This window comes from Oryzias latipes, chromosome 2, assembly GCF_002234675.1.
Source record: "Oryzias latipes chromosome 2, ASM223467v1".
NCBI classification, from domain to species: Eukaryota; Metazoa; Chordata; class Actinopteri; order Beloniformes; family Adrianichthyidae; genus Oryzias; species Oryzias latipes.
The window spans coordinates 10421169-10448963 of NC_019860.2; the positions used below are offsets into that span (position 1 = coordinate 10421169).

Sequence of the window (27795 nt, forward strand, 5' to 3'; positions counted from 1 at the left end):
AAGCAGAAGACTTGGTTATAATCATTATCTCAATGAAAATAGAAAAATATCATAAGGTTCAGGAGGCACGAGCAGGCTTGTTCCGCTTTGCGCAGCTGCCCGGTCCGACTGTCGGTCCGACTGTCGGTCCGACTGTCGGACTGTCGGTCCGACTGTCGGTCCGCCAGCTCACCTCCTGCCAGCCGACATAAGGCACGATCTGAGCTCTGAGTGAATGGCGTAAGAATGAGGAGTGTTTCAACGCGGGACTTCGAGAGGTGGACAACCGGAGCTCCTCTGTGCTTTGGTCCACACAAACCCTCAACCTACAAAAACAGAGTCGTCCATGTTTGCATCTGCTGCAGCAGACAGATTGTTTGTCTCTATTTGATTCTCTAATGTCAGCAAAGCCGTGCAGATATCACTGAAACATGTCATCTCTCTGACTGGCACACCGCTGAGCGGGTATCGAGGAATAAGAGTCGATTTCCATGGATGAGCCAATGAGCGTTTAGATCCCGCCCACTTTCACTGATTGACAGATAGACCTATTCTCCTGAAAAAGCTCTTCATGAAATAAATAAGCCATGTGAAAAACAGCAACATGAAATAAAAACAAAGCTACTTTGGAAAATATTGATTTTGAAATCCAAGGTTCTTAAAAAAGACGTAAAATTATTATAATATTCCACATGAATAAAATGAATATTTTAAAATGCTGTTTTAAAATAATGAACAGGTTTTTAAAGCAAAATGAAATATATTGAATAATATAATGGCTAATTTAAAATCAGTGTGCTGGTTTTTCACAATTTCATGATCTTTTTATACATTTATAAGAGATTTATTGATTGATTGTGTATTTGCATGAGGTCATATTTATTTATTTAATTAAATATTTATTTATTTAATTATGAACAGTATAGGACTCCATACTCCTCTAGCGATATAACTCATTGGTTTTTAATTATGAATCCCAGGGAGGCATTTGAAGCAACTCGAAAATCCTAAATGCATTCTTTAAGCGCATATTTCTAAAAAAAAAAAAAAAAGCAATTATTATTATTATTATTATTATTATTATTATTATTATTATTATTATTATTATTTTCCCTATTACTATTTTATTTTTTGAAGAATGTGTCTGGGATTTCCGAGTTGCTCCGAATGCCTCTCTGAGATTTCCCCTCCGCCATTTACTTTCGATTTCAACTTCACGGTTTGCCGACCGTAAAAGCTCCGTAAAGGTAATTACAGCTCCCTTGCTTGTGTTTTTTTTTTTTTTGTTTGTTTTTAAGGTAGAATGATACCAAACGAAATTGGCCTGAAGTGAACATTTTACCGTTTTTAATTAACGAAGGAGTCGCTGTTTGTCTTTGGAATTCCGGACTCAGACAATTACAGCAGGCACGTATTATGCGCACATAATTCCTAAAATAGTTTTTAAAATGTATATTGAAACCGGTGTGACAGTTTAGCCAGAGTTGGCTCAAAAATTACACGAACTTATCCATTTTCTGAACCGGTTTTGGTTGTTGGAGCCTATCCAGCTGAGTGAAGGTCAAGGGGGATTGCGCGTCCGCAGGCCCACAAAACCACACCTAAGGGGTCATTTAGAGTCAACATGTCATCTAGAAAGCATACTGGCTGGATAACTGAAGTGGTTAAGTGCAGGACTGGAACATGTAAAATGGGGTTAGATTCCCATGGGCTGCAGTAATCGTCATCCAGCGTGGGCCATATCTGGGTCCCCCTGTGCCCGTCCCCAGCCTGGATAAAATACAGGGTTGTGTCAAAAACGGCATCTGGCGTAACAATCTCTTCCATACCACCTGTGCGAAGCAGTAAAAAGACAACTAACCTTGGAAGCATGTGTTTTGACTGTGGGAGGAAGCCGGAGAAAACCCCCACATGCAAACATTCAAACTCCCAGGTCCTAGTTGGGATTTTGAACCAGGACTTGACACTAATTGTATTTCTTTCTTGTCACCCCCAATCTCGACTTATTTTGGAAACTAAGCTAATGAATGCTCATGTATTTGCTGATTCTTGAACAAACCAAGTCATGGTAAAACAAAGTGGGGGAAAAAAGACAAAAATGGCGGAGGCAAGGCACGAAACAAGTTAATATAACAATAATTTTGCAACACTTTGATACATTTTTGTCATTCCCTTGTGCATGTTTAAAATATGTTATAGTGACCTAGAATAATCCAAAAAGTATTTCTTAAAGATGGTAAACAATGGACATGTTTTTCCATTTCTGTATGAATGAAGTATTTGCAAAAAAAAGACAAGGTTGATCACTTCAGAAACTTATGAGTCCAAATTGTCCATAAAGTAGACAACATCAGTTAGGAATAGAAGGAACATTAAAACTTGAACTGATTCCCAATTGAGAATATCAGACCAGAAGACTTTTTTGTGCAATAAAAGAAGTTTCTATTTCACTTGAGCAAAAAGTACAAGCATTAAGGCCATATCACAGCCACTACTTCTATTTTGCACATTGTCGTTTTTTGGTCGGCTGAGAGTCATGAAGTTTATGTTTATTTAACGTAGTTGATATGAAATTTGGGAGATGCATACCCTAATTTGTGGTTTTCTACGACTCTTTCCACGTATGTCCAACGGACTTTTATCACGTTATTGTAATAATTGACGCACAAATGACTAATGATTTGCATATAAACAGCGAAATATTGTTGCACGATTCATGTATTTCCACGTATATTCCTTTTTTTATTTATTTATATTTTTTGACAGGGAATATCAACTTTTACATCATTGTTACATTGTTTCGAAGTTACACATTATTTAACATCATGTATATTTTCAGTCAGTAAATCAGAATGCGTGTTTTTGATCATTTTGTACTCTTCCCCTCTTTTTTATATGAACAAAAGAAAACAGAACAGCTGTCAATCACACTCCTACGGAAGCTCTGAGCTGCCACTGCGAAAAATATTTTTTGGAACAGCTTCTCGTAATAACGAGAAAGTATCTCGTTATAACGTGATACGTTTCTCGTAATAACGAGAAACTTATCTCGTTATTACGAGAAACCTATCACGTTATAACGACATACTTTCTCGTAATAACGACATAGTTGTTTACAGTAAAACGTCATCTTCTCGCGGGACATTTCATTCTCGTCTTGATGACCTGTGGGAAAAGATGGAGAATCAGCGGGAGCCTCTTTATTCCTTTTTAAGGGATAGAAATGTGTCAGAGGACAGAATTTCCACCATGAGGAATGACAAAGTAAGTTATACTTATGAAAAACATAGTTTACGTGAGTTTCATATCGATTTAATTTATTTTTTTGTTACTGAATGAGCCTGCCGTGTACTGCGTAGACCTGAGACCAAGACCTCGTTAACTTAAGTATTGTAGTAGCTGCAAGGAAGCTCCTTAGGCGGGCGGTTGTCAAACAGCTCTTTATTAATGTTTCTGTATCTCAGAACGGTTACAGCACGAACCAACAGGCACAGCGAGCTTCTTCTAACTCCAGCGACAACGTTCACCGAACGCACACGCACACACACCCACAGGTAGACCCCGCCCCCTCTCTCCCACCAGTCATCAGCCCACCGCTGATTGACACACACTGTGGTCTAGCATCTTGCAGAAAGAGGGGGGCGCCGGCCACCTGCAGCTCTGTCCAAACTCTGGGTCGTCACAGTATGTAATGTTTTAGAGTTGCAGGGTATAACTCTCTTCAGTATGAACGTGCTGTGTTAACGTCTTTTATTAACATAACTGGTAGCAATCGCTTTTAACAGAAGGCTTCGTGCTTCGTTCATATCCCATAATGCATTATTCTTATTGTCAATACATCTTTACCGTAACGGAGATGCATTCGAGTGCAGTAGGATAAACGTGTATCAAAATATTACAAAGTACACCTCGATTAATGCTGTTATCCTAAGCTAATCATAGCGTATACTTTTATCCTGCAGAAATGACGAGTTGAGCATGATTATTTACAATTTATTAGGTGTCAACATCAAGCAGTTAATGTAGAACTTTATGTGATAGCATTCATGAGCAAGTGAGTGAAAACTATTTTATTATTGGCTTCATCATGACATAAGAAGCCATGCCAACTAGTTATGTTTGATATTATGTGTAAAAACCACAACTGGAGCAAAAGCGCGTCCTGGTGGTGTGATGTAAAGCCCTGCGCGGGACTATTTTCTTCATCCCGCTCCCGCCCGCGTCCGCTGAATTTCTGACCAATCCCGCCCGCTCCCGCAACGTATGCGTTACACTCCCGCCCACACCCGCAATATTTATGTCCACTCCCGCCCGCACCCGCAAAACTCATAGAATTTAGTCCCGCACAGTAATAGAGATGCATTGATTTTGTATCGTCTCCCGTCCCGCAGGAAAAAAAACACGTATTTGTATTGATATTATTAAAGAGATTCATGTCCCTCCTCCAGCCTCATCTTTTCATGCATTCCTCTTTTGTGTAATTTGCAACTTAAATATTAAATATATTTTCACAAATCCCGTTCAGTTAAAAGTGTGCGTGTGTGCGCGCGCAGACAGACGGCCTGAAGCGCGCTCTTAGTAAGAGCCGGGGCGGGGCGCACCCCCAACAACAGGTTAGATGACAGAGGCCATTGGGCGTCTCTACCTGGTGCCTTCACGGAGCTTCAGTACATTAGACTCTAACAGCTGCTCAGCCTAACGTAGTCCGCTAATATATATTCATGAGATATTCATGGCAGCACTGATCCCGCGGTTTTTTTTTCTGCCGCCCGCAGCACAATTCAAACCGCCCAATCCCGCGAGATTTGGGTTGGGTCCCGCGGGACCCGGCGGGACCCAATCCCAATGCAGCCCTCTAGTGTGATGCACGTAGTGTAGCTCCAGATAGTCACAAACTGTCTTGATGCTTCTTGATGAATATGTTGCGTATACAATCCTACTGTTTTTTAAGGTACAGTAAACCACTGTTTAGTCCAGTTTAAAACAATTACTTTTACCATGATGGTAAGGAGTATTTTGAGGAGCTGATGAACGTGGAAAATGACAGGGAAAGAAGGGAGGAAGATGTGGTTGTTGTGGAGCAGGAAGTAGCAGAGATTGGAAAGGATGAGGTTAGGAAGGCTCTGAAAAGGATGAAGAGCGGAAAGGCCGTTGGTCCTGATGACGTTCCTGTGGAGGTATGGAAGTGCTTAGGAGAGGCAGCAGTGGAATTTCTAACAAGGTTGTTCAATAGGATTCTAGAGAGTGAGAAGATGCCTGAGGAATGGAGGAGAAGCGTTCTGGTTCCGATCTTTAAGAACAAGTGTGACACGCAGAACTGCAGCAACTATAGAGGAATAAAGTTGATGAGCCACACAATGAAGCTGTGGGAAAGAGTAGTGGAAGCCAGGCTTAGGAAGAAGGTGGAGATCTGTGAGCAGCAGTATGGTTTCATGCCCCGTAAGAGCACCACTGATGCCATTTTTGCTTTGAGAATGTTGATGGAAAAGTACAGAGATGGTCAGAAGGAGCTGCATTGTGTGTTCGTAGATTTAGAGAAGGCGTATGACAGGGTGCCGAGGGAGGAGCTGTGGTACTGTATGAGGTCGTCTGGAGTGGCAGAGAAGTATGTCAGAGTAGTTCAGGACATGTATGAGAGAAGTATGACGGTGGTGAGATGTGCTGTAGGTCAGACAGAGGAGTTCAAGGTGGAGGTGGGACTACACCAAGGATCAGCTTTGAGTCCTTTTTTGTTTGCTATGCTGATGGACAGGCTGACAGATGAGGTAAGACAGGAATCTCCCTGGACAATGATGTTTGCGGATGACATTGTAATTTGCAGTGAGAGTAGAGAGCAGGTGGAGGAACAGCTAGAGAGGTGGAGTTTTGCTCTGGAAAGAAGAGGCATGAAGGTCAGTCGTAGTAAGACAGAATACATGTGTCTGAACGAGAGGGATCAAGGTAGAAGCGTTAGGTTACAGGGGGCTGAGGTAAAGAAGGTGCAGGAGTTTAAGTACTTGGGGTCAACAGTTCAGTGTGATGGGGAGTGTGGAAAAGAGGTGAAGAGGCGAGTGCAGGCAGGTTGGAGGAAAGTGTCAGGAGTGTTGTGTGACAGAAGAGTGCCAGCAAGACTCAAAGGAAAGGTGTACAAGACAGTGGTGAGACCAGCTCTGCTCTATGGGTTAGAGACGGTAGCAGTGAGACAGAGACAAGAGGCTGAGATGGAGGTAGCGGAGATGAAGATGTTGAGGTTCTCCTTAGGAGTGACCAGGTTAGACAGGATAAGGAACGAGTACATCAGAGGGACGGCTCATGTTGCCTGTGTTAGCGACAAAGTCAGAGAAGCCAGACTGAGATGGTTTGGACATGTTCAGAGGAGGGATAGTGGATATATTGGTAGAAGGATGTTGGAGATGGAGCTGCCTGGCAGGAGGGCAAGAGGACGGCCAAAGAGGAGATACATGGATGTCTTAACAGAGGACATGAAGTTGGCTAATGTTAGGGTAGAAGATGTCCATGATAGAGTGAGGTGGAAAAGGATGATTCGCTGTGGCGACCCCTGATGGGAAAAGCCGAAAGAGAAAGAAGACTTTTACCATGAATAACTAATAATAAATTTTTTCTGTAGATTGACATATCAGTTATTGGAAGCATGGATGATGACAGCTTGGCCACCTACGTTCCAATCTACGGTGACAGGATTGCCACACGAAGGTTTTGCTCTGAATATAAAAAGAAAGGTGAGAGAGATGCACAACGCCAGTCATTGCTTCAAAAACTAAAAAGAAAGATGGGATTTGACACACAACCAGAAGGCCCTGACCATGGAGAACATGATACAACTCAAACACATCCAAGGGCATATTTGAAGAACAACAAGCTGGCTGTGAGAAAGACCAGAAAGGTTGAGTTAGGATGGATACACGAAGGAAAGCAGCTACGCAAGAAAAATGGAGGTGGAACAAGGAGAATAGATTTGCCAAAGGAAGCAAAAAAGGCTGACATTTTAAGCATTGCAAAGGAACTATTTTTTCCAAATGGAAGATCTAAAAAGGGACAACTGGAGGATTTTACTTTTGATATTTTAGATTACCAAGAGGATGCAGTATTAGATGAAAACACCACAGTAGGAGAACTTTATTCCCTGCTAAAAATGGGAACGTTAAGATTTTATCTTTGCACAAGAGAACGGAAGGAATCAAGAATCCCAGAAATCAGTATTCCAGATGACCGCATGGACCACGATGAGCCAGAGGATGAAAACAGCTCCTCATATTCATCTAACTTCTCAGAGGTCGTGATAGGTCCTCACACTGGTGAACCTCTGGCATGGCAACTGGAAGACACTCTGCCCATTTCATCAAGTGATGAAGGGGAATCTGTGAGTCTTAATCTTACTTCAGCCACCCTGAACTTAAGTTCTGTGAACCAGTTTGTCTCAAACAACTCTGCACCAACGATAGCTACCTCCACTGAAGAGCCTGAACCTGCTCTTATGCTCCCACCATCTGCTGTGTCTATTTTGTCAAGTTATGAAGGAGACTCGGCAGTTCTTCTTATTCCTTCTTCTGCCCTTGAGCTGGCAAGTCAAAGCAATATCACAACCAGTGATGTGCCATCTACATCCAGTGTTACTGAGCAGCCTGCATCTACCTCTGTGTCCCACATACCTAGTATGACTTCATCAGATAATGAAGCACACAGTAATACTGAGCTGTCCGGATATGACACGATTAATGTTAACATTAAACTTCATAGGACAATGCTTATGGATGAACTGATAACACAGTTCAAAGATCCCAGCTTGCTCACCTGTCCTTTAAAATTTAGTTTTATCGATGAAATAGGAGCAGATGCAGATGGAGTTTCTAGAGATGTCTATTCTGCTTTCTGGACAGAGTTTTTAGACAGTGCTGCTGAAGGGCAAGACATGAGAGTTCCATTACTTTCCCCAAAGTGGCAGGAGGAAGAATGGAAATCTGTTGGACGGATCCTTGTAAAGGGGTTCCTAGACCATGGCTATTTCCCAAGCCGCCTTGCACCAGCTTTCACAGTGGCGCTGGTTTTTGGTGAGCACTTGGTGTCACCTGACTTGCTATTTGAGTCACTCCTCTTTTACATCAGTCCAGAAGAGAGAGATCTTGTGAACAAGGCTTTGCTGGAAGATCTTCTTGGTGAAGAGCATGAGGAACTGCTTGATTTATTAGATCGTGTGGGTGCTAAATTTATCCCAACAAGAGAAAACTTGAAAGCTGTGCTTTTAAATGTTGCACATAAGCTGATCATTCAACAGCCAAAATATGCTCTTGATAAAATGTCAGAAGTTGCAAGAACAACATTTGCACATGTCTTCAAGAGCCAACTAAAAATTCAAGAAATGTATGAAAACATGAAACCTACAGCAAGAAAGGTTCTGAAATTATTAGATGCTAATCCTACTACACAAGCTGAGAGCCAGAGTCTGAGGTACTTACAGCAGTACATCAGAGGACTGGATCAGGCAGGTCTCAGAAGGTTTCTGCGATTTACAACTGGCTCAGATGTGCTTTGTGTTACTAAAATCGAAGTTCTCTTCACACCCTTAGATGGAGTAGCACGGCGGCTAGTAGCACATACATGTGGTCCAGTTCTGGAGCTACCTTGGACATACTTGTCCTTCCCAGAGCTGCGTGTGGAGCTCGACAATATACTGAGCAGCAACAGCTGCTATGTTATGAACATTGCGTAATATTAAAAATAAGGTGCCTGTTGAAATCTTTTTTTTAATGTTGAAATGTTTCACAGAAATAACAGAAATGTGCACAAATAAATCTAAAGTGTTTTGGTAACGTTTTGGTTATTACTATGTAACATATTCCAAAAGAAGTTTTTTTTATTTGAAGTAAGAATAGAGACAATATCAGGAGAATTTACAAATGCGATGTACCACTGTAAAATTCATATTCAACAGTTTTTGTTATTGATGCCAATGGAAAAGAATCACTTATTGAGAAGGAAGACTGGTTAAAAGAATACTGTGAAAGACGAGCATTTGAGGTAACATTAACACTGTTCATAAAAAGATTTCCAAGTTAAGCAGGTTAAGCTTGAAGAATGCATCTACATATCTTTTTTTCTTTTTACAGGGCAGTATTATATGTTATATTCCTTTCTGGTTTGATGTGCATTAAGCACAATGATGTCCTGGTTCACAACAAAAGTATTTATTTTTGTACTCGTTTTTAATGTATGTGAAGTTTCTCATGTTCACTTTAGAGATTTGGTTTTTCAGATTTAAAACATATCTGCTCTACAGTTTTGCACTTTGATGGAGAGAACCTCCTCCCAATAGGACATTTTAGAGCACTTGTTAAATGAACATTTTGTTTACCATGTCAAAGCACATGTAGCAACATTTCTGAATGTTATGAGGAAAAGAACAAAATTGTTGGTTTGATCACCCAAATTGTTTATTTTGTGATGATTAAAACATTACACATTCAACATAATGAGTCCTTGATTTTTCAACTTTTTATCATAGCTGCATTTCCAGATTAGTTGTCAGTTTAAAACTGACCTCAGTCACCAGGTACAGAGAACTTTAAGGATAGTTGTTGTGTTAGACATAATGAAAAGTATATTTTATGTATTTACTGAGGTGGGGTGTGGTTTATAAATTGGACCAAATTTGAATAGGTTGTGTACTGTATTATAGATTTAACATTTTTAATGACATTTTCTAAATTGTTCTCCAACATGTACACTTAAATGTATATTATGTACAATTTACATATCTAAATATCTTACACATTTATGAGAAAACTGAGTAAACCTAGATCCATATCTTACTAACATTCCACTACTCTTATGTCATAGCATTTTTTCAGTCATACACAACAGCAAAAAGTTTCAAGTTCTGTAAACAAAATATATGAAGGTGCATGAAAGGACAATATGACACCAATTATGAGTACGCAGAAGTTGATTGTAAAGAAAGCAGGAAACTGTTGATTTGAACCAGTGTTACACGTCTGACAGGTTTGAACGTATGGAAGCTCTTAAAAATAGATACACTTCAATTGCTTCATTTGGTGTGGTCGGTGCATGAAGACAGTTTTCTGCCATCAGGAGGCAGGATAGTGAGAAGACGGTTTCATCACATGTGTCTGGTCCCCTCTGAAGACAATGTGCTTTGCAAGTTGCCACTGCTTGCTCGGAAACTTGCTTCAAATAATCTTGTCCACCAAAAAGCTGCGGGAGGGTATACATCATGCATGGTCGGCCACTTGGAGCAATCGCATTTCTGCTCTGACGAATGATGTGAGTGTTCCATAAATGAACAACATTTTGAAGCTCTTCCTGAAAGGGAAGCAAAAAAAAACATGTTTATACATTACATATTCCTTATTTAAAAGCATATCCTTATCATATATTATTTTCTCTCTCAAATACATGTACACACCTCAATGATCTTCAAACAGGTGAAAAGAATCAGCTGCTTGTCCAAGAAGTCCCCAGTGAAATCATCTGAATCCTTCAGTTTTTGAAAAACGTTAATCCAGTACTGTGCATGGTGTTTCCTTAAGAAAGCCCACCAGCTCTCTATTCGCTGATTGTGGGTGCTGGATCCTAAAATGAAGCAATTTCTGGCAAAGCTGTCATCATTATCAAGGCGTAAAATTCTTTGAATGTCTTCCATTGTACCGTTCTCTGTCCCCATGTCTGTACGGACTCTGGCTGCAGTACCACCTCTTTTCTCAACTTCTGAAATGAAATATCCAGCAATAATTTTAGGATTACTGTTTGTAGAGTATGCATGAAGCCAGATAACCATTCTGGAAAACCCATCCACAGCCCCATTCAGACAAATTCCATATGGTTTCAGTTTATCATAAGAGTCCACATGCCAAATAAAGTTTGGTCCAGGATTACAATACAGTCGACGACGGAGACGATTACGTTGTCTCAACTCAACACCTCTGGGATCCAGAATTTTGATTAACTGTCTCACTGTGTTCTGGGTGACAACAAATCCCTCCTGTATACATCTAAGATGTTGCAGTTTGTATCCATTAAATTGACCATAAGTCTGCAGTTGTCCAATAAGAAATAATGCAATGTCAAGAACGTCACTTTGGTTTTTTCTTCTGTGAAGTCTCAGTGTTGACAAGATTCTTCGAAGAGTCCGAAGGCTGATTATTATTCTATCAACAGCGCTGAGTGAAAGCAGTATTTCTCTATGGTTTAACCCCATTGAAAAGTACACTTTAATTAGAGAATGCAAATGTCCTCTATCTGCATCCATGAAGGAAGTCAGTCAGTAGGTTTTCTTAATCCTCTCAAAATCTTCAGGTAGTGTTTCTTCGTCCAGCCTCAGAGATGTCGATCTGTAAAAACAACAAAATTATTGGTGCTATGTTTTTTTCTTTTTAAATAACAGTTTAAATAAGTGATTTTACTGAACTTTTCTACACGTTAAGCTTCACACAAAGTTTGCCTTTGTTTTTGAAAGAAATGTCAGAAGTTCAAGTCTTCAAAATTTAAAGTTGCTTGAAAATAGGCACTGTGAATTTTAAGAGTTTAAATATTAATTCAAATAAGTATGCATTCCAAAACGTAAAATAGAACCTTGTTTTCTCTGCATCTTTTGACGGATTATTGATACAGCCATCATCCTGTTCCTCTCCAGCGCGTCAAAAAAGCGCACGTATACGTGCATCACACCACCAGGACGCGCTTTTGCTCCAGTTGTGGTTTTTACACATAATATCAAACATAACTAGTTGGCATGGCTTCTTATGTCATGATGAAGCCAATAATAAAATAGCATTCATGAGCAAGTGAGTGAAAACTATCAACATAAAGTTCTACATTAACTGCTTGATGTTGACACCTAATAAATTACACAAAAGAGGAATGCATGAAAAGATGAGGCTGGAGGAGGGACATGAATCTCTTTAATAATATCAATACAAATACGTGTTTTTTTTCCTGCGGGACGGGAGACGATACAAAATCAATGCATCTCTATTACTGTGCGGGACTAAATTCTATGAGTTTTGCGGGTGCGGGCGGGAGTGGACATAAATATTGCGGGTGTGGGCGGGAGTGTAACGCATACGTTGCGGGAGCGGGCGGGATTGGTCAGAAATTCAGCGGACGCGGGCGGGAGCGGGATGAAGAAAATAGTCCCGCGCAGGGCTTTACATCACACCACCAGGACGCGCTTTTGCTCCAGTTGTGGTTTTTACACATAATATCAAACATAACTAGTTGGCATGGCTTCTTATGTCATGATGAAGCCAATAATAAAATAGTTTTCACTCACTTGCTCATGAATGCTATCACATAAAGTTCTACATTAACTGCTTGATGTTGACACCTAATAAATTGTAAATAATCATGCTCAACTCGTCATTTCTGCAGGATAAAAGTATACGCTATGATTAGCTTAGGATAACAGCATTAATCGAGGTGTACTTTGTAATATTTTGATACACGTTTATCCTACTGCACTCGAATGCATCTCCGTTACGGTAAAGATGTATTGACAATAAGAATAATGCATTATGGGATATGAACGAAGCACGAAGCCTTCTGTTAAAAGCGATTGCTACCAGTTATGTTAATAAAAGACGTTAACACAGCACGTTCATACTGAAGAGAGTTATACCCTGCAACTCTAAAACATTACATACTGTGACGACCCAGAGTTTGGACAGAGCTGCAGGTGGCCGGCGCCCCCCTCTTTCTGCAAGATGCTAGACCACAGTGTGTGTCAATCAGCGGTGGGCTGATGACTGGTGGGAGAGAGGGGGCGGGGTCTACCTGTGGGTGTGTGTGCGTGTGCGTTCGGTGAACGTTGTCGCTGGAGTTAGAAGAAGCTCGCTGTGCCTGTTGGTTCGTGCTGTAACCGTTCTGAGATACAGAAACATTAATAAAGAGCTGTTTGACAACCGCCCGCCTAAGGAGCTTCCTTGCAGCTACTACAATACTTAAGTTAACGAGGTCTTGGTCTCAGGTCTACGCAGTACACGGCAGGCTCATTCAGTAACAAAAAAATAAATTAAATCGATATGAAACTCACGTAAACTATGTTTTTCATAAGTATAACTTACTTTGTCATTCCTCATGGTGGAAATTCTGTCCTCTGACACATTTCTATCCCTTAAAAGGAATAAAGAGGCTCCCGCTGATTCTCCATCTTTTCCCACAGGTCATCAAGACGAGAATGAAATGTCCCGCGAGAAGATGACGTTTTACTGTAAACAACTATGTCGTTATTACGAGAAAGTATGTCGTTATAACGTGATAGGTTTCTCGTAATAACGAGATACGTTTCTCGTTATTACGAGAAACGTATCACGTTATAACGAGATACTTTCTCGTTATTACGAGAAGCTGTTCCAAAAAATATTTTTCGCAGTGGCAGCTCAGAGCTTCCGTACACTCCTACCCAAAAAAAGACGAATCAATAAAATAAACCCACGTTATCTGTTATCTTGTAATAGAGAAGTATTTTATTGTTGAAATTAAAGTAGGTCTGGTCTGTGAAGTCCAATATATTTGACCCATTTTGTCCACCATCTCAAACCTTTATCTGTTTGCATCTTTATTGCAAAAGTCAGTCTATCCATAACATCAATGTCATGTATTGTTTTATACCAATCATCTACTGTTGGAGCATCTGGTTGTAACCACTTTCTTGTCAAGGCCTTCTTTCCTCCCACCAGCAATATTCTCATTAAATATTGGTCTGCTGCAGACCGCATGTGTTGTGTTACTGTTCCCAAGTATAGAGCCAAGGCATTAAAGGGAAAGGTTTCTTGAAATGTCGTCTCCAAAACATTTATGGATTTCTTGCCAAAAGGGTGTGAGTACAGGACAAACCCAGAATATATGGTAGTGGTTGGCTTCGGATGAGCCACATAACCTCCAACAGCTTGTTTCCACGTATATTCACGTATGACCAATTTTCATCCGTGCAACATGTGCAAAATGTTCGTAGTGGCTATGTGACATGGCCTTTATATAGAAACTTGAATCTTATGTGCAAAAAATCCCCTACAAGGTAAACTTTAGATACTATTTTAACGTGTTTCTTTCAGTTTGGTTGCAAGTGGGTATTTGATGTATAAAGAAAAAGATTGTTATTAATCTAGGTATTTCCTACGTCTCTGGAAAGTGTGGTCTGACTACATTGTATTGTGAAGGTTCAAGAACCGAAGTGCTCATAGATGACTCATGTTTCCTCTGCAGGTGAAGCTCAAACATTAGCTGCATGGATCAGGGAGTAAACGGAGAAGATGAAGCCTCCCACTCAGAAAGCCCACTGTGTGAGGTTGATAGGGGTCAGACCAGAGCTCAGAGGTGAGACCTCTAACCTCTAACTCTGCTTTGTGTCAGAACTCACTCGCTTCAACAACCCCTTCAATGTTCGCAGGAAAAGACGTGCACCTGGTCCCGAAACAGAACCTGCATACGGATCTGAACCCAGCTGTGTTTCTTTGAAGAGTGCCATGTCAAAGGATGTGATTATTAATCTGAAATCGGATTGTGTTGCTGCAGAAAGGTGAGCTACTTTTATAAATTGTTTGAGCATCAAATTAAGGCTTACCATGGATTTACACGGGTGCGTCTCCGTTGCGTTGGAGTGCGTCTCATGACCGTCAGTTAGTTTACATGGTCTCCACTGCATCTCAGGTCTGTCCCCCCTGGCACCCAGAGGAGGGGTTTGTCCTGCCACCCCTGTGTCGAGTCTCTGCACATCCAAAACATAAGCAGACTGACTCTCCTTCTTTACTGGGTCCTTGTAAAATGCAGGTTTTGTGTCATGAAATGATGTTATGTTTCTGTACTTCCAAAATTAAACTTGATTGTCGGGAAACTAGTGAGAAGTGATGTGTGTCACGTTAAAAGTTGTTTTAATGAGTCTGCATTCATCAGATCACGAGTGATGTGTCACATCGTTGTGGTCATGCCATTGTTTTAAGATAATTCTGTTAAGAAACTACAAGGTAGCTTTTAGGATGATATCACAGCAACGCCACGTAACGAGACACAGAAAAGCACGTGAGAAGCGTTTTCAGCTTCAACTGTTTTTTTTGCTTGATAACACGACAATCGTTGCTTTATAGTTGTCTGTGGCTCATAGGTTCCTTCATTCCTACTCTGTCCACGTCGGCTTCGGTGGCTGTTTCGGCTCAGGATTGTATTCAGACTGAGGAACCTCAGAGAAAAGCTGAAGCTCAGTCCGATTGGAATTGAACTGATACCACCTCCAAAGATGGGTCTAAGAGCAGTTCTAGGTCCCGAACCACGGATCTGCTTGGGTGCATTCAGACTAAAAATTTGTTCTGGATTATTGAATGGAAACAAACTCCGCTGGACTTAAAACGGACTAAACACCTTAAAATATTATCAGGTTTTATCATGAAAGTACAATGCAAACTTTTATTTTATAACCTGGACCTGTTTCTGGTTCTCCAGCTTTTTGACGTGACATTGACGCGTCTTTAGACTGGAAATAGAAATCCTTCGTAAAGCTTGTGGTGCAGAGATACAGATGTGAGACGCAGACATGACGGAGGCGATACGAACATTTGGAATGATTATTCAGGGCTCTACTTTATTTGTGTCAACGCAACTGCAATGCACCACAGACGGACCAGTGTAAATCAGCCTTCAGTTACATGTTGCCATACCATGGGTGCAGGTTTTTGGGTTGTCCAAAGGGGTCATAGAGAGGATCATCCGCATCTTAAAGGGGCTGCAGATGTGTCTTGCTGCTCCCTTGAGGCTTGTACAGCCACCTGAAGGGGCGTAATTAAAAATGGAATGTACCATTGTCGTGTGCATGATACACTTACCACATGCACGTACCATCGTGCGTGTGGTAAGTGTATCATGAAGTATTTGTAAGGCACTTATGACGTATGGATGATGCTGTCGTACGGCGCCTTAATGCCACACTCTTGCCATCAGTAAGGCGTGTGCACTGGCTCCCTACTGGCTGCGCAAATGCCACATGCATGGGGTGTGCAGGTGTATACGAAACAATAAGACAGCCGTAGGATGCCCACACAATCTACCTTTCGGTTGTCTAATCTCCTCATTGCTGACGGTCAGACTACGCGCATTTCAGCAGGATTTGGGGGGGTTAAAAAAGAAAAATGTGTACAATGCACCTGCATCTCACCTACTTGCCCCCTACTTTACCCTTGGATGTTGTATAAGTGTTTGCTACAACCTCTGACTCGCAGCATGCTTGGGGATAAAAAATGGAGATTTTCGCTCTATGGGCTCTTATTGATATTCCATGACGGCCACCTCCCTTTCCCATACAAGTTTGATGATTTTTTACCCGCAGACAGCCCGTATTCACCCTTAAGGGCAGTTGTGACTAATTATTTGGTTAGTATAACGAGTTTTTCATGTAAGCGGATCTCTGAACAGCTTTCATTAAATCAAATCTTTCATCGAAGGCTAAAATTACTACTAGAGATCACTTTAGAAATGCTTTGAGATTTCTATATATACATTCAAATTTTACTTCCATTTAGAATTATTTAAAAAGTAAGAATGTATTACAAGATACATTAATATTATTTTTCCAACAGAAACTATGGGAAACGCAGAATTCACTCTACATCTGGACCCAGCTGTATTTCCTTCAAGAGTGACAGGTCAAAGGATCCCATTAATGATTTTAAATCAGGTCAAATGGAAGCAGAAGGGTGAGTGCATGTAAATGTTTTACATCTGTCAAGTATAAGTGAGCTTATTTTTTATTCCAAAGTGTGTTTTACATAAGCACAGGTAGGAAATGTCACTCAGGTGTCTGGGGCTTCTGGACGGCAGAGGACATTTAAGCTGGGCTCACACATTAAATGCGATTCAAGCATCGAATTCACCTCTGCTAGGTCCTGCAGCATTTACCGGCTCCATTACTACATTATGGAAGATGTGGATGGTGTTGACAGAGTAGCTTGGGTTTGTTTATTTTGAAGAGTTTTACAGGCAGCTCTTAAGGCAAGTAAGCACATCTCCATGTCTGGGATGGAATCGTTCAGAGACTCTCCCAGTACGGTGAGCTTCACCATCCACTGCAGACATGACGGACACTTTTAGTGGTACTTCCTTCTCTCTGTAGCCCAGTTCGACAACTTGCTGTCCTGCAATAGTCTGCAAGAGGAGAAAATAAAAAAGATGAAAGGACATGACCTTTTTATTCTTGATTCGATACTCTGGATGTATCGATTCATTTATACAATGATTTGATTCGATATTTGTGATTGCCAAGTCGATTGACTTTCTATTTTGGTTTATTTTGAACCATTTGATTCGATCTGATTTACTGACCTAAAATGGATCCAGGACATCTTTAGCCAAAACTGCAACCAGTGTGACTCAGAGATAAATATCTGGGTACTGAACAGTGCAGGTGAAGTTTTCCAGATTCCATGTTTTACATACAGGATAATCAAATATAAATTAAATATGTGTACAAGCAAACAAGTACTGAATGGTAAATCCTTTCACATTTTAATTTCCTGAAGTTCAGCTTACTGTTGTTTTTCCACATCATAATAATCCCAAGGTAAAATCTTTAGAACATTCTACCCCACTGAGTGGTCACATGTCTTGCAAAAGTATTTATTATTTAAGTATTTCCAGACATTGGGCTGAAATGATGGTTGCTGCATCATTTGTGTTGTTTACTGTCATGCACTTGGTCGTTTTTATGTTATAGTAAAATAAACCATCCATGTCTCAATCCAAATGGTATTTTGTCATTTTGATTCGATTTTGAAACAACTTTTTAATGGTATAGGTTGATTCAATTCGATTTTGCAAAAACGGATTAATTGATTAATTGCTTCACCCCTACTCAATACAAATATAAAGACACTAAAGGGTGAGCACAAATGGCATTGTTGAGGTTTCATCCATGTTGGCTTTGGACTCCACTGACTTATCACATCAACACATCGTTACCAACCTGAGTTTCTGATTGGTTGATGCAACGCAAGTATTTGCCAATGACTTTTTAACGCTAGAAAATTTGCTGTGTGCATTAAAATTTTTATGGAGGTGCTTTAAACTCAATTGCGAATTGTGCCATGCTTATTGCTGAAATTGTTGAATTATGGTAAACAAGCTTTTTTAGTTTTAAAGACCCAGTACGATTGTGTTTTTAGTGTTTTGACATGTTGGGGCAGTTTTCTGATGATGGAGACCATATATAAAGAAATTAAGGTTAAAATTGTGTTTCCATTGTTTTATTTGAAATGGAGCTGACAAAAAAATGTGATGGAAAAAGCTTGTAGTTGTGATGTAGAACCTACAGCTGGTGGGACACAAGCTCCGCCCCATCCCGATGCATCCACTTGTAGACGACTAGGTCCATATGTTTTGCTCGTCTGAGCTGCAATCTGGCTCAAAACTGTACGTCTGGATAGCTCCAATGTTGCTTGCCATTTATGTTGCACCAGTAAGGTTAGTTTGGCAGTGTGAGGGGCCGTAAGCTAGCGGGAGAGCACGTAAACAGATGGGGGTTGGGGAGTGGGGGCAGGGTTGCACCTCTGAGTTGTGGGAGGGACAACTACATTTCAAATGAGCTCTTGCCGCTCTGCAAAAAATACGTCTTAGAAAACAACACAGATAATTTGATTTAGACTATGGGTTATGTCCAAATAACCAACCTAAGCCTTAACTACCAAAAAACGATATCGTGCAGCACTATGTAGTGCCCTGAATTTTAAAAGCAATCGGACACCATGATCACTACTTTTTTATTTTTAAACGGCGTATATGACATCAACAATTTCACAAATTAAAATGTAATTAATATGAGTGTTTTGCGATGATTATTTATGAGTCCACTGTCTTCTGAAGATAAAAAAGGTTGGTGTTTATTAAAACATACATTTAAATACAGTTTTTTGGCAGAAATTGTTTTGACGCAATGGATTGTGGTCTATATTCGGTGATCTAATGAGCATCGATGCACACTGTTTTTTCGCATACTTCTGGAAAATATCTAGGGCACTCGATTATTTAATTCGGACAGCACTGCAAATTGGCGAACGCACTAAATGGCAAGTAGTGAAGGAATTAGGACACAACCTATAAACGGCATTATCATAATTAAAAGACAACTGGGAACACTTTTATAATAGATCAAAATATGATTAGAGTGGGACTTTAAGGATATTCAGGTTAGAAAAGAAGCTGAGTTGTTATTGGAATTGGATTTTTGCTTTTCTTTAAAAAGCATGGTACTTTTCAAGCATGTCTTTTTATATATCAGGCCTGGCCAACCCAGGTCCACAAGAGCCACAACCCTGCCTGGTTTCAACTTCTCCTGACCAACTTGCTGATTAGCTGACTGATTCCACATCCTGATTGACTGAACACACCTGATTTAGGTAGTCAGCATCAAGCAGTCCTGGGAGAGATGGAAAACAGGCAGGGTTGAGGCTCTTGAGGGCCAGGCTTGGCCAGCTCTGTCATCCATGGTTGGCAGGTTGGTTATTAGGACAGTAGATAGGTTTCTTGGTTCACACAGCCACAAAAAATGTCAAAATTAGTTTTTTCACATTTCTTCTCAGGATGGACCAGCACTTCATAAAAGGTACCTGTGATCAATCTACCCTTCACCATCAAACCCAGATGGACTCCATATTTCAGGTATGTACATCCACAACTGTTTGTCCTTCTGTTCTGTTCACACTCATCTCCATGCTAGATAGATGCATTATTAGGCTTCTTGACTTGAGGCTCATTCATACAATATTCTGTTGCAGGCTCTGGAGAACAACATTGTCACTTTCGTGAAGAAAGAACTGACGAAGTTTAAGAAACTTCTGAGTAGAGATTCTTTGGAACGCATGCAGAGAGCAAAGGAGGATAAGGATGTATTAGGGGTAGACGATGAAGAGCAAGCCAAGATACTGAGAGAAATGTTTCTAGACATGACAATTCTCTTCCTAAAAGGAATAAATGAACAGGAAATGGCTGACCGTCTGCAAAGCAGTAAGAGTTTTTCTATAAAGACTTCATACAACAAAGAAACTGTAATGTTACCTACACACCATGCATGTGATAGGCGTTCAAGAACCTGTGTTCAGCGCCTTCTTGAGCGCTCTTTTAGCATCTGTTGTTCACACTGGACTGTTGCTACCTGATACTAGCGCATGTACTTACAGTTGGAAGAAGCTTAGTGCAAAATGTCAAAGCGGTAAAAAATCTTGCTCCAGGTTTTTGTTTCTCAGCTCTATTTCAATATATTCCGATATAGTATCATAAAACTCCAGCCGGGCTCAAACTGCAATTATGAATTTCTCCTTCGTGATCAATTTTCAGACAGTGGGCACTTCCGTGAAAAGAACGGTACCCATACGACACTACCAAATCCAAGTCCCTGATTGGTCAAAGTTTAACTTGTTTAACTTTTTAAACGCGTCTACAATCTTGTGTAGCGATGTATGAACGTGAGTTTTAAACGCAAAAGCCCGAAACAGGCATTAACGCGTGTTTACTTAGACTTTTCATTGGAAATGGTCACTTGAATGTGTGTTGCCGAGGGCGATGTGAACCTAGCATTATTCAAATTTGTATCGATGTAGATACTATAGAAACTGTAGATACTGCATTCAAATTTTTAATGATGTTTGCCAAAAAACTAATTCATAATGATTTATTGTTTGCCCTTTTCTAAAGATTTCCCCACCATATGCCAGCTTAAACTAAGAACCAGCCAAAAAAAGAAGTTCCAGTGTTTGTTTGAGGGAATTGCTAAAGCAGGAAACCCAACCCTTCTGAATGAGATCTACACAGAGCTCTTCATCGTAGAAGGGACGACTGGAGAAATCAATAATGAACATGAAGTCAGACAGATTGAAGCAGCATCCAGAAAAGCAGACAGAGCTGAAAAAAACCATCAAACAAGAAGAAATCTTCCGACCGCTTTCTGGGAGACAAGAACCAATCAGAACCGTGATGACTAAGGGAGTGGCTGGCATCGGGAAAACCGTCTTAACACAGAAGTTCACTCTGGACTGGGCTGAAGACAAAGCCAACCAGAACATCCACTTCATATTTCCATTCACTTTCAGAGAGCTGAATGGGGTGAAGGATAGAAAGTTCAGCTTGGTGAAACTTGTTCATCACTTCTTTCCTGAAACCAAAGGAATCTTCAGCTTTGAAGAGTTCCAGGTCATCTTCATCTTTGATGGTCTGGATGAGTGTCGACTTCCTCTGGACTTTAGAAACAGTGAGATAGTTACAGATGTTACACAATCTAGCTCAGTGGGTAATCTGCTGACAAACCTCATCAGGGGGAGACTTCTTCATTCTGCTTACCTCTGGATAACCACACGACCTGCAGCAGCCAATCAGATCCCTGCTGACTGTATTGATATGGTGACAGAGGTCAGGGGATTTGCTGATCCTCAGAAAGAAGTGTACTTCAGGAAGAGATTCAAAGACAGAAAGCAAGCTAGCACCATCATCTCACACATCAAGACATCTCGAAGCGTCCACATCATGTGCCACATCCCAGTCTTCTGCTGGATCACTGCTACAGTTCTGGAGGATCTGCTGAAGAGCAGAGAGGGAGGAGAGCTGCCTAAGACTTTGACTGAGATGTACATCCACTTTTTGGTGGTTCAGGCCAAAGTCAAGAAGGTCAAGTATGATGGAGGAACTGAGACGGATCCTCACTGGAGTCCAGAGAGCAGGAAGATGATGGAGGCTCTGGCGAAACTGGCTTTTGAGCAGCTGCAGAAAGGAAACCTGATCTTCTACGAATCTGACCTGACAGAGTGTGGTATCAATGTGACAGAGGCCTCAGTGTACTCAGGAGTGCTGACTCAGATCTTTATTGAGGAGAAAGGGCTGTACCAGGACAGGGTGTTCTGCTTCATCCATCTGAGCATTCAAGAATTCCTTGCTGCTCTTCATGTCCACATGACCTTCATCAACTCTGGAGTCAACCTCTTGGCAGAGGACCAAACCTTATCTCAGGCATCCTCACCAGACCTCAAATCTGCAGACATAGAGTTCTACCAGACCTGTGTGAACGCGGCTTTAAAGAGTCCAAATGGGCATCTGGACCTTTTTCTGCGCTTCCTCTTGGGTCTTTCCAAACTAACCAATCAGACCCTCCTACAAGGACTACTCGTCCCAACAGGAAACAACATAGAGACAGATGAGGAAACGATCCAGTACATAAAGATGAAGATCAGTGAGAATGCATCTGTGGAGAAAAACATCAACCTGTTCCACTGCCTGAATGAGCTCAATGATAATTCTCTGACAGAGGAGATTCAGCGTTTCCTTAACTCAGGCCGTCTCTCCATAAACACAATGTCCTCTCTTCAGTGGTCTGCTCTAGTTGTCATTTTACTATCAGAAAAAGATCTGGATGTGTTTGACCTGAAGAAATACTCTGGTTCAGAGGAGGTTCTCCTAAAGCTCCTTCCAGTAGTCAAAGCCTCCAACAAAGCTCTGTAAGAAAATTAAAAAATTAAACCTATCTAATAAAGACACTGCTTTTATGGTATCTGACACAAGAATAAAAAGTCTGTCCTTGTTCTTCTTTTACAGATTGAGTAACTGTAAACTTTCAGAGAGAAGCTGTGAAGCTTTGGCCGATATGCTTAGCTCTCAGTCCTGCAGTCTAAGAGAGCTGGACCTGAGTAACAACGATTTGGGCGACTTGGGACTGAAGCATCTTTGTTTTGGACTGGAGAACCCCAACTGTACTTTGGAAACTCTCAGGTCAGTTCTAAAGTGAAACTTGTGCATATTTGAAGGTGTGAGAAAACAATTTTATTTGTTGTTGATAATGTTTTTGGTGCTGAAAGCCAAAGCCTCTACAAATTGCTGTAGAGATTTGTTGCTTAGTGTAAAGTGTATACGCAGTTAATAGTAACCAACTGATTTTGATGTGGAGAAAAGCCACTTTGTGCCGATATGCAATACTTTACTAAAGTAAGGTGTTTATGCAGTTAAACATAAACTAACTGATTTTGACACAGCGAAAGGGGCTTGGTGACTTAACGCAATACTTAACTAAAGTAAAGTTGTTGTGTTGAATGGGGCTGGACCCAGAAGCAGGACAGAAACTGAAAGTGGATTAATAATTGTTTTTATTAAGTCCCAGTAATAGAGGAGGGTTCTGTCTTGAAAGAGTCGGGACTTGGATGAATGACGGAAAGGATGAGCTGCTGGTCTGGTGGAAGCTGTGAAGAGTGTAGAGTAGAGCCTTGGATTGGTGTCCTGTTGGATGAGTGATGGAGATTAAGCTGGTAGTTATTCCTTAAGGGGCAAAACATAGACTGGGTCAGCTAGCAGGTAAAGTCGTGGCACTTGGCATAGAACTTGGCATAAGGCTTGACTTGAGAACTTAGCATGACTCAGTTATTCTACCGCAGGAAGCAGACGGACTGACGTCGGCTAAAGGGTGAGGAATCCAGATAAAGGCTGCAGGCTGATGAGTTGATGGGTAGCAGATGCAAAGATAATTCCCCGGTAGGTGTGGGAGGAGACCAGGATCCTAACAAGTGTTTACGCAATTAACAAAACCAACTGAATTTGACAATGAGAAGAGCAGGTTTTTTGCTGATATGCAATACTTTACGTTAGGTTAAGTGTTTACACAAATAATGTAAACCAACTGATTTTAACACTGAAAAATCTGCTTTGTCACAATATGCAATACTTTACTAACGTAAAGTGTTTATGCAATTAACGTAACCCATTGTATTTTAATTAAGGGAAAAGGCGGTTTGTGCCAATATGTAATACTTTACTTATGTAAAGAGGTTACACAGTCAATATAAACCAACTGATGTTGAGACTGAGAAAAGCCGCTTTGTTCTGACAGCTTTTCCGCTTTTCTCTGCTACAGAGTTGCTACAAGAGTTTCCGTAGGTCAAATATTGAGTTTTTCCTTATTACCAGTGACAGCTTCTGAATTTAAGGGGTCCAACTTAAACTATTGTCCAAGAATTTTATACATTGTTTTTTTGTCTTCAGTCTGTCAGGATGTCTGATCACAGAACAAGGCTGTGGATTTTTGGAGTCAGCTCTAAACTCCAACTCCTCTCATCTACGAGAGTTGGACCTGAGCTACAACCATCCAGGAACAGAAGGGGTGGTACTCCTTACTCCTAAACTGGACACTCTCAGGTATGTTGTTGCTGGTTTTAGCACATTTTCAGAGACATTTTTAGTCAAGAACAATCTGAGAATGAAAGCCATGCAAAGTGACTATATGCTGAGAGAGACCAAGCTGTTCTGATCCATCTTCTTCTTTCAGAGTGGATCCTGCTGGAGAACAATGGCTGACGCCAGGTCTAAAGAAGTGTAAGCGAAGTGTAATCTTAACACAATGACAACAAAGCAGCTTACAGTGACGCATTTTTAAACTGAGTTCTTATCAAAGTGTCAAACAACTGCAGCTGGATCGTGTTTGTTCTCTTCATCAGATTCCTGCCGACTCTCCATTGACACAAACACAGTGAGCAGGAAGATCGAGCTGTCCGACAACAGCAACAGGATGACCCGTGTGGATGTGCTGCAGCCGTATCCCGACCACAACGACAGATTTGATCTGTTTCAGCTGCTCTGTAAAGATGTTCTGAGCGGCCGCTGTTACTGGGAGGTGGAGTGGAGTGGGAGGGTGGACGTTGCAGTGAGTTACCGAGGGATCAAAAGGAAAGGGGACAGCGACGACCGCTGGTTCGGATTCAACGATCAGTCCTGGAGTTTGTTTTGCTCCGATGATGATGGTTACTCCGTTTGGCACCGTAACGAAAAAGTTTCTGTCCCGTCCTCGTCCTCATCTTCTTCCTCTAACAAAGTAGCAGTGTATGTTGACTATCCTGCCGGGATTCTGTCCTTCTTTGAAGTCTCCTCTGACACACTGATCCACCTCCACACCTTTAACAACACTTTCACCGAACCTCTTTATCCAGGGTTCGGGTTTGAATTCAGGCTTGGGTCCTGGCTGTCTATTTGTCCAGTTTAACGTTAAACTCAATCTAATTCTCAATCTGTTTCGATCTGAAACAGGTCCCAAGATTCCTTTTGAGATTATTCCTCCTCTAATCAATTAAAATAAACATCATTAATTTCCAAGTTAGCATAAAAGGAGCCATCATTCCAATACCCAAATAGTGTTTTTCTCTGTTTCCTGTCCAAAATCTGACCTCAGTATTGGTGACGTGCTGCACTACAGCTCACAAATGAACACATTTTGTAGAGAAGAAACACGATATTGAAATCTGTATATTTTCACTTGTGGTGTGATCAGCTGGACATGGAGAACATGGTTATTTATTCTGAGAAGCAGCCAAGACTGAATAAGATCAACACTAAGACCACACTAGGAGCCAAATGTTGAATGAATGAGTTTATCACTATTCTTTCAGCTGTGTTCTTGCTCCACATTAGTCCATTGATCCCAACACAACTAAACAGAAAGAGAGAAGATGAAGGATGACCAGCAAACCTCATTCTGGACCATCTGAAGACCAGTAGTAGTTCAGAACAGTAGATGGCTAAGAGCAGGGGTGTCCACACTTTTTTGGCATGTGAGATACTTTTGAGACAACAATGGGACAATCTCTTAAAGATCTACATATGTATGTATACATATGTATATATAGATATAGATAGATATATAGATGTTGAAATATATACAGTACAGACCAAAAGTTTGGACACACCTTCCTATTCATTTGACTAATTTTACAATTTTACTGAAAGATGGCATCTGAATGCCATACTTTTCTAGCTCGCTCCTCATGTTACTGTAGATAGATAGATAGATAGATAGATAGATAGATAGATAGATAGATAGATAGATATACTTTAATAAACAGTATTATAAACTATTAGTGTAGAACATTGTTTATGTACTGATAATTTCAAAAACTACACACTAAGAGTACACAAATCTTTGTGAGGAGATATTTTAGTATTAACAGATGAGGTTTTTTATTACAAAAACGGAGAGCAGTGACTATCGTATTTCATGCAAAAGAATGAAATACGCATCAAAGCACGGCTGGCGTGGGCAGCGCTCGAGAAGTGCGTGCCAAAGGAAAACAACGCTGCCTTAGTGGGCTTGGATCCATCGGGCAGTCGAGGAGGCACGCGATCGGTACTCGGGTGCAGAGAAAAAAAAATGCACCACATCATTTTTTTTCCGTTATATTTACAATCTGATTTCAAAACAACTTTTATTTTAGAAAACTACTTCTCCCCACGAAATCTGACTCATTTATGACGCAATGTGTGAAAAATCTGTTACTTTCTTAAAACAGCTGTGCCGGCCGCTATGTTGAAATCCCTAAGCTAGTTACGTTAAAAATAAGACAAACTTGCCTGGAAAGTTTCTTTTCGCAGAACTTAAAAGACACAAAAATGCAGCAATTTGAAATCTAAACCAATGATAATAATCCACAACACAATAGTTTCTACATGTCTAACAAACCATAGGTCCTCTGGTACAGCCCTTTTAGTAATTTCTAAAGTTACAAGCAGCTCATACAGTGAGGCTTCTTTACATTATTCCCCAAGCTGACAAAGTTGACAAAAAACAAACGTGAGAAAGTTTCTTTTTGCAGAAACGCACCAATGAGAAAACAGAAGAAGAGCCTTTGATTTCACAATAAAAGACATCTGTATTTAACAGACAAAAACCAAGATTCTTTACTCCAAAACTGTATTTAGTAGTTCTTCTCACGTACCATAATATATTGCATAATATTCAGCAACCAGCTGTCTATTGTTACAAGGATTTTGCTAATAAAGTTGATCAAATGGCGGATTCGCTTTTATCATTATATCTAGAAATATACCAGTTTTAGTCACCATTTTTCTTTTTTTTTCCATCAGAACTTAAAAAGTCAGATGAAGCTGAAGTTGGCGTCTGATTTTTTTCTAGCTTCCACTTTGACAGTTATGAGAAAATCTATATCACATTTTAATGGATCCTACACCGAATCTGAAGGACAATTAAAGTTTAAAGCAGCTACAGATATTTTACAGAGGATGAAAATAAACTTTAACCTAGAAAGTTAAGAGGAACTGGAATCTAAAAAAATAATCAGACATCCACGTCAGCCTTGTACAAACCAAAACAAACAAATATATCGTCTGACATCAAACTGTTCAGTGGCCTAGAAAAGATAAGGGACCACTCATTTAGAGCGCCCAACTGCTATTACTATTAGTATTAGTTTTTAAGCATCTGCTTCAAAAGGAGATCTCACTGCTGCATCAAATCCACAAGGGCATTTTTATTTATATATCTAAATGTTTTATTTATGCGGATTATTATCTATTATTAGATTTATGATTAAGTCTTGTTGAAGTAAAACAAAAACCTGCACTTCGATTCAGCACTCATTTAAAGGTTAAATGGATCTTTGAAGCCTTTGGTTGTTGTATATTGGATGGTGTTGCAATATATTTCCACCTCAACCCAACATCAAAATGGAAAAGGATCAATTTCCTGATGATTAACTACATAAAAACCCAAATTCACAACTTTTGTATGTCCTCAGTTTGTTACCCTGATGTCTGATTAGATTTTTATCTTGCTCTGACTGAATGTTACTGACACAAAGGGGTGATGCAATGGACTTAAATAAAGGGTTTATTTAAATCAAGTGTCGTTTTATTTTTTGTCTCACCTGAAATGAAGCTTAATAAAACTGGATGAGCTCCTAACAAACCGAAGTGATCATCTCTGAGCGTAATTCCTTAATCGATGGTTTCAATTAATTGTTGAAGACCTTTTGAATTATGCTGAAGCTCCCTGCTCCACTTGAACAGAGC

The 27795-nt window shown here is 40.4% G+C and overlaps 3 protein-coding genes across 3 annotated transcripts; 2 read left to right on the forward strand and 1 right to left on the reverse strand.

Moving 5' to 3' along the window:
* The first annotated feature begins 1156 nt into the window (after positions 1 to 1156).
* Positions 1157 to 27626, forward strand: LOC101164461 (NACHT, LRR and PYD domains-containing protein 7-like). Its single transcript, XM_023964235.1, is given in 12 exon segments — positions 1157 to 1226; positions 14197 to 14307; positions 14381 to 14509; positions 16557 to 16673; positions 19551 to 19629; positions 19746 to 19974; positions 20662 to 20855; positions 20857 to 22451; positions 22549 to 22722; positions 23983 to 24135; positions 24266 to 24312; positions 24435 to 27626. Coding segments are annotated over 11 exon segments (3348 nt in total). The 5' UTR covers positions 1157 to 1226; positions 14197 to 14218; the 3' UTR covers positions 24977 to 27626.
* Positions 3011 to 9441, forward strand: LOC111948958. Its single transcript, XM_023964238.1, has 2 exons — positions 3011 to 3243; positions 6587 to 9441. Exons 1-2 carry the CDS (start codon positions 3157 to 3159, stop codon positions 8684 to 8686), a joined length of 2187 nt encoding a protein of 728 aa, XP_023820006.1. The 5' UTR covers positions 3011 to 3156; the 3' UTR covers positions 8687 to 9441.
* On the reverse strand, positions 9961 to 13238 carry LOC111946444. The gene is made up of 3 exons (XM_023949725.1): positions 13056 to 13238; positions 10400 to 11324; positions 9961 to 10296 (listed from the first exon to the last, which is right to left on the reverse strand). Exons 2-3 carry the CDS (start codon positions 11240 to 11242, stop codon positions 9961 to 9963), a joined length of 1179 nt encoding a protein of 392 aa, XP_023805493.1. The 5' UTR covers positions 11243 to 11324; positions 13056 to 13238.
* Positions 27627 to 27795: the final 169 nt, after the last annotated feature.

Bases quoted from the DNA above. Each gene is read 5' to 3' on its own strand.
- LOC111948958 (XM_023964238.1), top strand. From the start codon at position 3,157: ATGGAGAATCAGCGGGAGCCTCTTTATTCCTTTTTAAGGGATAGAAAT. The intron at 3,244-6,586 runs GTAAGTTATACT...TTTTTTCTGTAG, and splicing joins CCACCATGAGGAATGACAAA to ATTGACATATCAGTTATTGG.
- LOC111946444 (XM_023949725.1), bottom strand. From the start codon at position 11,242: ATGGATGCAGATAGAGGACATTTGCATTCTCTAATTAAAGTGTACTTT. The intron at 10,297-10,399 runs GTGTGTACATGT...CTTCCCTTTCAG, and splicing joins CCTGTTTGAAGATCATTGAG to GAAGAGCTTCAAAATGTTGT.